This window comes from Salvelinus sp. IW2-2015, linkage group LG31 (assembly GCF_002910315.2).
Source record: "Salvelinus sp. IW2-2015 linkage group LG31, ASM291031v2, whole genome shotgun sequence".
In the NCBI taxonomy this organism is placed as follows: domain Eukaryota; kingdom Metazoa; phylum Chordata; class Actinopteri; order Salmoniformes; family Salmonidae; genus Salvelinus; species Salvelinus sp. IW2-2015.
In genome coordinates, this window is record NC_036870.1 from 20,931,023 (window position 1) to 20,941,749 (window position 10,727).

The 10,727-nt window shown below is 45.4% G+C and overlaps 1 protein-coding gene across 1 annotated transcript in view; it reads left to right on the top strand.

Moving 5' to 3' along the window:
• The first annotated feature begins 5,612 nt into the window (after positions 1-5,612).
• susd5 (sushi domain containing 5) overlaps positions 5,613-10,727 on the top strand; it is a 33,528-nt gene continuing 28,413 nt past the window's right edge. The window contains exons 1-2 of the mRNA XM_023975645.2: positions 5,613-5,985; positions 7,796-7,973. Of these exons, the coding sequence (XP_023831413.1) occupies positions 5,892-5,985; positions 7,796-7,973 (272 nt within the window). The 5' untranslated portion in view covers positions 5,613-5,891. The remainder of the gene's footprint in view (positions 5,986-7,795; positions 7,974-10,727) is intronic.

Genomic DNA, 10,727 nt, shown 5'->3' on the forward strand with positions numbered 1-10,727 from the left:
GAAGAAATTATCAAATATATTTTATCAGTTTATAGATGGAAGAACAACCCGTAATTTAACTGTTTATTCTGTTATTCTAGTAGTTGTTGCCGACCGTGGACATGGGAAGGGGAGGGCCGTGGTGATGACGTCATTTCTGCGGGAAAAGCACGCGTGGCGGACTTGTTTTGATTGCGAGTTCTCTTCGCATCAGAGATGTTCAGACACGTAACATCAAATATCCGCCGGTCCGTTAACGGTGAGGTATGTCGCTGAACATGTCAAACGTGCGGGGTCAGGTTTTGGATCCGAAAACATTGGTATACAGGGACCCCCGAATCTGTTACCAGTGTTGATCACAGATATACTACTCCTTAATCCCTTTCGTATCGTCTCGTTTACATTTAATACCTGATTTTATCCCATCATATGTACATGCATAGTATGCCTAATGTATTTAATCGAATGAGACGTGATGACTTTGGATGAGGAGTGTACAGCAACGATTATTATAATTGCTACGTCAAACGGTTGAATGTGGATGTAAGAGGGAGTTGAATATCTCAAACAAAAGCATTAAACTGGTTTCTCGGCACTTGTTCCCAAAGCTTCACTAGAGGGAGCACTTACACTGCGACTATTACTTTACTGTGGTCTACTTTCTTAGCACTGTGACATCTTGCGCGGCCTAATAGGCAGCAGTAATTGCACTGTGTGTATTATTCTAGGAGTGACTCCAGCCTACACAAGCACACCAGTCCCTCTGCCTCGTTGCTAGTGTACGACAGTCACACCCTCAAACATGGAGGAGGGGTTATCACCATGGATGGACTGATAGGGACAGTGTGTGTGTGTGTGTGTGTGTGTGTGTGTGTGTGTGGTGATTTGTGTGTGTGTGTGTGTGTGTGTGTGTGTGTGTGTGTGTGTGTGTGTGTGTGTGTGTGTGTGTGTGTGTGTGTGTGTGTGTTCACTGTTCACGTATTACAGTGTATGCCCTGTCCCCCCTCCACTCTCTCTGCATTCTATGATAATTAAGAATGTCTCAGTAAAAGTCAAATTAATTAACTGAATTCTTTAAATAGAACTCTTCTCCTCCAATCCTGGCCAACCTAGCAGCCTGGTGTAGAATATCTTCTGGTAGTCTGAGTGACTCCTCTCATTTAGAACAAGGACTTTATATTTTATATATTTGCAAATGTGTTGGTTTTTCTTAGAGTATAAATCTAAAGTTTGGAGAGAGGTATTGTGTGCTTGTTCACACACACACACACACACACACACACACACACACACACACACACACACACACACACACACACCACACACACACACACACAACACACACACCACACACACACACACACACACACACAAAATACACGCATACACACACACAAAGACATGCATACACAAACTTGCACTGCCCAGGCTAGAGCCACACCCTGAAATCCCACATCCAATCACCAGACCTGCTCAGGAGACCGTTACCAAGGAGACCTGTAAGGTCAGCAACTCCGCCTCAGTCACCACGACCACACACACACACACACACACACACACACACACACACACACACATAGAATTACAGCACTATGATGGAGTCTTTCTCTGTCCACTGTAGGGAACACACATCAGTAATCCATGTGTGTGCATGTGTGTACATGTGCGTGAATGAGAGAGTTTAATATACATAGCTGTGGTATAGGAACAGTCCTGTATTGGACCCTGGACACTTGCAATATAATTCTCACCCTCCTCTGTCAGATAGCACAGGTGTGAATCATTGTCTCTCTACTCCCTGCTATTTCTCAGTCATCTCATTCTCCCTCCCCCTTCTCTCCCTCCCTCTCTCTTTTTGTCAAATAACAGGTGTGAATCATTGTCTCTCTCCTCCATGCTACCTCTCACTCATCCCTCTCTTTTCCATCAAACACTTTTTTCTCCATAAATAGCCCAGGTGTGTGTCAGAGGGTCCCCCTCTGAGTGTGGTAAATCTTCTCTCCCACTCCCTCCCTATCTCCCACTCCCTCCCTATCTCCCACTTCATCTAACCTCTGACCTCAGACAATGTCCCATTGGTGGCAAACAGAAAACACGTGAAAGAGAGATAGAACGGAAGAGAAAGATGGAGAGGGAGAGAGTAAGAGAAAAAGTGGGGAATAGCACAGAAACAGGTATCAGAGAGGACAAGAGAGAAAGGGAAGAGAGAAAGAAACTTGAATTTGACTGGAGAGACAGGAGGGAATACATTTTAATGTAACAATTTTTACTAACCTCCTCCCTTCTCTCCACATTGTGTGGGAGAGGACGAGAAAGGACGAGAAACTGGGAGAGGGAGAGAGAGATGAATAGGTGTGATTTCTCAGGACAATGAGAAATTTCAGAGAGATTTGTATTCCCTACTCCCCCACCCCTCTCTTCTCCCCCCTAGGGAGGGGCAAGATCAGTTTTCTTCAGGTGTGGAGAGAGAACAGGAGAGACCTCAGCCCTCCCTCCCCTCCCTCCTTCCCTGCCTCTCCCTCTCCTCACAGCAGGACTCCCATATAACAAAACTCAAATGGAAGGAGTTTGCATTTTGGGAGTTGTGAACGTGGATGGGAGTTGTGGACGGGAATGGGAGTTGTGGACAAGGATGGGAGTTGTGGACGGGGATGGGATTATAACATTATAACATAACTCAAACGGAAGGAGTTCGCATATTGGGAGTTGTGGACAGGGATGAGAGTTGTGGACGGGGATGGGAGTTGTGGACAGGGATGGGATTAAACTTATAACATAACAAACGAAGGAGTTCGCATATTGGGAGTTGTGGGACAGGGATGAGAGTTGTGGACGGGGATGGGGTTGTTGGACAGGGATGGGAGTTGTGGACGGGGATGGAGTTGTGGACAGGGATGAGAGTTGTGAACGGGGATTGGGAGTTGTTGACGGGGATGGGAGTTGTGGAGAGATTGGAGTTGGACGGGGGATGGAGTTGTGGATGGGGATGGGATTATAACATTATAACATAACTCAAACGGAGGAGTTTTGCATTTTGGGAGTTGTGGACGGGATGGGAAGTTGTGGACGGAGGGATGGGAGTTGTGGACAGGGATGGGAGTTGGTGAATGGGGATGGGAGTTGTGAGACGGGGATGAGAGTTGTGGCGGGGGACGGAGCTTGTGGACGGGGATGGGAGTTGTGGACAGTGGATGGGATTATAACATTATATAATACTAAAACGAAAGGAGTTCACATATTGGGAGTTGTGGACGGGAATTGGAGTTGTGGGCGGGGATGGGAGTTTTGTAACGGGGATGGGAGTTGTGAACGGGGATGGGAGTTGTGGACGGGGATGGGAGTTGTGGATGGGGATGGGAGTTGTGAACGGGGATGGGAGTTGTGTGGATGGGATGGGATTATAAATTATAACATACCTCAAACGGAAGGAGTTTGCATTTTGGGAGTTGTGGACGGGGATGGGAGTTGGGGATGGGGTTGTGGACGGGGATGGGAGTTGTGGACGGGGATGGGAGTCGTGGAAGAGATGGGAGTTGTGGACGGGGATGGGAGTTGTGGATGGGGAATGGGAGTTGTTGGACGGGGTGGGAGTTGTGGCCGGGGATGGGAGTTGTGGACAGAAGATGGGAGTTGTGGACGGGATGGGAGTTGTGGACGGGGATGGGAGTTGTGGGATGGGGATGGGAGTTGTGGACGGGGACTGGGAGTTTGTGGACGGGGATGGGAGTTGTGGAAGAGATGGGAGTTGTGGACGGGGATGGGAGTTGTGGACGGGGATGGGAGTTGTGGACGGGGGATGAGGAGTTGTGGACGGGTATGGGAGTTGTGGACGGGGATGGGGTTGTGGACAGAGATGGGAGTTGTGGACGGGGATGGGAGTTGTGGAGGGGATGGGAGTTGTGGACGGGGATGGAGTTGTGAACGGGGATGGGAGTTGTGGACGAGTACGGGAGTTGTGGACGGGACGGGAGTTGTGGCGGGGACGGGAGTTGTGGACAGGGATGGGATTATAACATTATAACATAACTCAAACGAAAGGAGTTCACATATTGGGAGTTGTGGACGGGAATGGGAGTTGTGGGCGGGGATGGGGAGTTGTGGACAGAGATGGGAGTTGTGGACGGGGATGGGAGTTGTGGATGGGGATGGGATTATAACATAACTCAATAACGGAAGGAGTTTGCATTTTGGGAGTTGTGGACGGGGCTAGCGGGAGTTGTGGACGGGGATGGGAGTTGTGGACGGGGATGGGAGTTATGGGGATGGGAGTTGTGGACGGGGATGGGAGTTGTGGATGGGGATGGGAGTTGTGGACGCGGATGGGTGTTGTGGACGGGGATGGAGTATGGACGTAAGCATCTGCCTCTGAAATTTCGGAGATATTTGTCTACCCTCCTCTCCCCTCTCTCTCTTCTCCCGCCTAGGGAGCAGTAAGATCAGTTTTCTTCAGTTGTGGAGAGAGAACAGGAGAGACCTCAGCCCTCCCTCACCATCTGCCTCTGATTCCAATGGTTGCATGTTCGAATCCAGCAATCGCAAGTTGTTTTTGATATTTTGTTTAAAGTCTATCCCAAACCTTAACCTTAACCATAACCATTCAGAGTTAATGCCTAACCTTAAGCATTTGGAGTTAATGCCTGAACTTACCCTTAACCTTCAAAATGTCTGACGTGTGACTGTGAGAGCTGGTAGAGAGAGACCAGACCTATTAAAGACGCATCATTTTTTACACATTTTCAATCTGGTTGAAATAACATAATTATCAAATATTTAACTCTAGTTGAAATAATGTCATTACAAACAGGTTGAAATCTGGTTGAAATGATATCATTATCAGCCCACACTCAAACTCTTCACTGGGGAATACAACCCCATTTCATATCAAACCCCTATTCACAGCACTCTATATGGCTTAGAGGCATTTTGTTAGGCTCAGTGTGTTTGATTCTAGGTACTTCTTAAACTTTACAAGTATCTGTGCTTGTATGGGACTGTGTGTGTGTGTTTGTTATCTCCATGCCCACCCACACCATGACAATGCTCTGGGTGCAGGGTGCTGGTCTCTCAGGGAAATGGCGTCCATCTTTATCTGACAGTAAAAGTGGACACACACACACAGCTCTGGGCCTAGACCTGGGACCTCAATTATAACAGGCCAGAGTGCCAGAGGATATCAGTGGTGGAAAAAACATGGCGATGCCAGTGTCATGGTTACTATTTCCCCACATCATAACATAACGGTGGAGGCATACTGCAGCTACTTCTTCAAGTTGTAGATATAAAACGTGTACATATAAAGACAAGTATGCCAATATGCCAACATATAAAAATAGTTAGGCTATCGGGTGAGCGTTAAATAACGGTTTTCCTAAGGATGTGGGGACAAAAACATGCACACTTTTGGGCATGAGTGTTTGAGGATGGAATCATAGGCCAAATAGCCTCGCGACACGCACACCAGACACCCCCCTCTGAGAAACGTTGTTCTCCTCCTCCTCCCTCTCTCTCTCTATTCGTGCGTAAAGACGCACAGCCGGCTTGCTTGACCGTTGCTGTTGCTCAAACCTTGACCGTTGGTGTTGCTCAGTTCGCGCCACTGCCCAGCCTTCAGGTTGGGAGCCGTGACGTATTTACTGACAGGGACACGCGAGTTTTCGCGCCGGTGCTCTATTTGCTCGCGAAGGCACTATTTGTGGAGATAAACCGAACCAACCGTCCCGTTCCTTTCCGTTTTACCGTTTTGCGTCAACAAGTTCACCTCCAGACTCTTAGTCTGTGTCTGTCACCGGGAGGGAAATAACGGGACCGCTGCTCTCTCCTGCTTCACAAACTCACCAAAGGAGATTTATTTCCATTAAACGTTAGAATTTTCTTTAAACACCGGTGAAAACCCGAATCGGAGCGCGCAGAGAATGATGGCACGCCGCATTGACCGAAACCTGGTTTCCTTGTCCATGTTTGGATACTTGGTTTGGCTAACGGTGGTTTCTGTCGTTCACGCTGACGGTAAGTTTTTCTACATAAGTGACACCCTGTCCTATTGTAACGGTGTCGGGTGGATACCTGTGGCGCGGACCTGTCAACATCTGGGGTCTTGCGCCCAACTGGACAGCAAAGAGGGAGTGGAACCTCTACCTTTAAGGTTGGGACTTTGGGTCAAGGATAAACTTTTCAACCAACATTCAGAAACATATGCTACTATTCCAACCTGGTTTTCAAAGTAAAACTGGTGCATAAAATTGAACAGTGCCGCTAACAAAAGCTTATTCGTATGGTAGCCTGTTGCGCATGGACGCTACTTTGATAAACCTTTGTGAACAGGATTCTGACTTGGTGTTGGGCTGGCAGTCAGTTTCTCTCTCTCTCTCTCTCTCTCTTCTCTGCAGTGAAATATGAAGGATTTGTGTGTCTATCTGCACTCGCTCATACAGACACACACAGCTTTCTTTGGCCTTATGAATTCTAAAAGATGAAATGTAATGATGTAAAGATGTAAAGATTTCTATGAAATGAAAAAATCTCAAGACATTTTAGTTGTAAAGTTTATTTGATATGTTTTGTGTGTCATGCCAAAGTAGCCCTATTTATTTAATTATAACATTTCTTTGAAATCTGAACATGGATAGCCTAACTGTCATAGTGAAGCTGTTGATGATGATGATGATTGATGATGGTCTATATAGGGATAGTCACTGCAGGGTGTGTATAGCGAATCCTCCTTCTATTGTCCATAATGTCACTAGGGGGCACTAATCCTAATATGCTGCTGATATAGTACAGTATGATCCAAGATCAGCCCTGCTGTTTGCCTCCCAATGTAGTTATGATCACTCTTTACTTTGGGAAGATCTTGATGGGGGAACAAAATTAATAAAAGTTACTTTACAATATTACTTTGTGTGGAAAGTAACACGTTATATTTAAGCAATAAGGCCCGTGTGGTATTTGGCCAATATACCATGGCTTAGGGCTGTTTTATGTACGACGCAACACTAAGTGCCTGGATACAGCCCTTAGCCGTAGTATATTGGCCATATACCACAAACCCCTGATGTGCCTTATTGCTATTATAAACTAGTTACCAACATAATTAGAGCAGAAAAAATACATGTTTTGTCATACCCGTGGTATACGGGTATGCCAGCCAATCAGCATTCAGGGCGCGAACAACGCAGTTTATAACACTAGTTATTTTGCTTTGTGTTACTTTCATGGGAAAAAATTATCTGTCGGAAGGAGCAATGCTAGCCTGTGTGCTCTAACGAAGATAGTCTACTTACTAACTCAGGTTTGATCACAAGTTTCTCCTTTCATCTGTGGTGATACTTTCCTGTGCTAGTCTACAAGTGCTACGCTATCATATGGGCTGCCTAATTGGTCAAATATACTGTAATCTTACAGATTTCCTATCTTTTCATTCAAAATCTTTTTCTCAAGCAGCCAGTTCTGGTTATAGACCTCACTTACACAGACCCATAGAGATGTATAGAGGGCACACTTGCCACTATACAGGGAAGCCCTCTATGGGCTATTCTATCACAGAATCGATCAATGGCAAAGATCGTAGGTGTGGCCTCTATACATTTCTATAGACTAAATTACAAAACATTTCGAGATCGGATCATGGAAACACGTGCCTGGTAGAGGTATGATTCTGAAATATAATGAACACGTTACTTTACTCTTTTACAAGTAATCTGATTATGTAACACTTGGCGTTACCTCCTACACTGATTAACAGTCCATAAATGACCTTTAAAGACAGTGTTACCAAGGTAATTGCTATGTTCCTGTTGTAAAGGTGTTCTTTCCCCAGGTCGTGTGTTCCTATTGGACCAGAGAAACACGTCTGACTCCGGGGGATTGGCTGAGGCGGAACATGCGTGTGCTTCCCATGATGCCCGTCTGGCGTCAGCCGAGGAGCTGCGTCACGCCGTGGTGGAGTGTTCCTTCTCTGCCTGCACACGAGGATGGCTAAACGGGGGCAGCATGGGGTAAGACACACACACTGACATATTTTAGGTGGGTCTGGGTGTGGCCTGTATCCGGACTGTCAGGCCGTGTATGTATGTGTGCTGCGTGTTTGGCTAAACAGTTGTGTGTGTGAAACAAGACACGCGTTTAGAGAAGAAAAAGCGAGGGAGGAGAAAGATTCAGGGGAAAGAAGGAGAGAGAAGGAGGGAGGGCAGAGAAAGCCTCCTCTGTTCTTCTCTAGAGGGGGAGGGAATTCTGAGCCAGGGTGTCATGCTGACAGCCAACTCCATTTACACCTCTGTCGCCACAGCAACATGACACACAGCTCCCAGAGAGAGGAGAAGAGAGAGATGTCTAGAGAGAGAGGGAGAGAGAGGAGAGAGAGAGAGAGAGAGAGAGAGAGAGAGAGAGAGAGAGAGAGAGAGAGAAGAGGAGAGGAGAGAGAGAGAGAGAAGAGGAGAGAGAGAGAGAGAGAGAGAGAGAGAGAGGAGAGAGAGAGAGAGAGAGAGAGAGAGAAGAGAGAGAGAGAGAGGGAGAGAGAGAGAGAGAGAGGAGAGAGAGAGAGAGAGAGAGAGGGAGACGTCTAGAGAGAGAGAGAGAGAGAGAGAGAGAGAGAGAGGGAGAGGAGAGACGTCTAGAGAGAGAGAGAGAGAGAGAGAGAGGGAGAGAGAGACGTCTAGAAGAAGAGAGAGAGAGAGAGGGAGAGAGAGATGAGAGAGAGGGAGAGGTGAGAGGGAGAGAGAGAGAGGGAGAGGGAGAGAGAGACGTCTAAGAGAGAGAGAGAGAGAGAGAGAGAGGAAGAGAAGAGAGAGAGAGGGAGAGGGAGAGGGAGAGGAGAGAGAGAGAGAGACGTGCTAGAGAGAGAGAGAAAGACGTCTCTCTCTCTCTTCTCAATTCAATTTCAATTTAAGGGGCTTTATTGGGCATGGGAAACATATGTTTTGCATTGCCAAAGCAAGTGAAATAGAATAATAAACAAAAGTGAAATAAACAATACAAAATTAACAGTAAACATTACACTCAAAAAGTTACAAAAGAATAAAGACATTTCAAATGGTCATATTATGTATATATACACATTGTTTTAATGATGTGCAAAAAGTTAAAGTACAAAAGTGAAAATAAATAAACATAATGTAGGATTGTATTTACAATGGTGTTTGTTCTTCACTGGTTGCCCTTTTCTTGTGGCAACAGGTCACAAATATTTCTGCTGTGATGGCACACTGTGGTATTTCACCCAATATATATGGGAGTTTATCAAAATTGGATTTGTTTTGGAATTATTTGTGGGTCTGTGTAATCTGAGGGAAATATGTGTCTCTAATATGGTCATACATTTGGCAGGAGGTTAGGAAGTGCAGCTCAGTTTCCACCTCGTTTTGTGGGCAATGTGCACATAGCCTGTCTTCTCTTGAGAGCCGGGTCTGCCTTCGGCGGCCTTTCTCAATAGCAAGGCTATGCTCACTGAGTCTGTACATAGTCAAAGCTTTCCTTAATTTTGGTTCAGTCACAGTGGTCAGGTATTCTGCCACTGTGTACTCTGTTTAGCATCAAATAGCATTCTAGTTTGCTCCGTTTTTTTGTAAATTCTTTCCAATGTGTCAAGTAATTCTCTTTTTGTTTTCTCATGATTAGGTTGGGTCTAATTCTCTCTCTCTCTTTCTATCTCTCTGCGTTGACCAGTTCACACCCTCTTCCTAGGTTTCACAGCTTATCAATCATCTATCACTCATCTATTTCTCTACTTCTTTATGTGGATTCATCTCCTATTCCTCCTCTCCCTCTCTCTCTCATCCCTCTCTCCCCCTGAGTGAACTGACTGTTATCCACCATTTTTCTCACTAACCCACCAATACAGAGCTTTACACCAGACTATATACTTGGATATAAACTATGGACTAAGGTGCTAGTTATCAACAGAGCTAGGCAGGTAGGAAACAATTTGATACATTTTCTTTATATCAGAAAGGGAAACACCCTGTCTTGAGAGACTAATTCAAGTGTGTGTTTGTGTGCCTATGTACTTGCATGTGTGAGTACTCATATAATGTCCCTTACATTGTGTGATGTCATATATCCACCCAGTTCTAGTGTACAGTACAGGTTATCATGTAATGTAGCCTACCACTCAGATGTATGGACTAGATGTATGGATTGTATGTATGGACTAGATGTATGGGCTATATGTATTTACTAGATGTATTAGACTGTATGTGTGGACTAGATGTATGGACTGTATGTATGGACTAGATGTATGGACTGTACGTATGGACTAGATGTATGGACTAGATGTACGGACTGTTTGTACGGACTGTATGTATGAACTAGATGTATGGACTGTATGTATGGACTAGATGTATGGACTGTATGTACGGACTAGATGTATGGACTAGATGTATGGACTGTATGTATGGACTAGGTGTATGGACTAGATGTATGGACTAGATGTATGGACCGTATGTATGGACCAGATGTATGGACCAGATGTATGGACTGTATGTATGGACTGTATGTATGAACTAGATGTATGGACTAGATGTATGGACTGTATCTATGGACTGTATTATGAATGATGTTGCTAGATGTATGGACTGTAGTATGGCATGGACGAGATGTATGGACTGTGTTGATGGACTAGATGTTCGGACTGTATGTATGGACTAAATGTATGGACTAGATGTACAGACTGTATGTATGGACTGTATGTAATGGACTATGTATGACTAGATGTATGGACTGTATAATGGACTAATGTATGGCTAGATGTATAG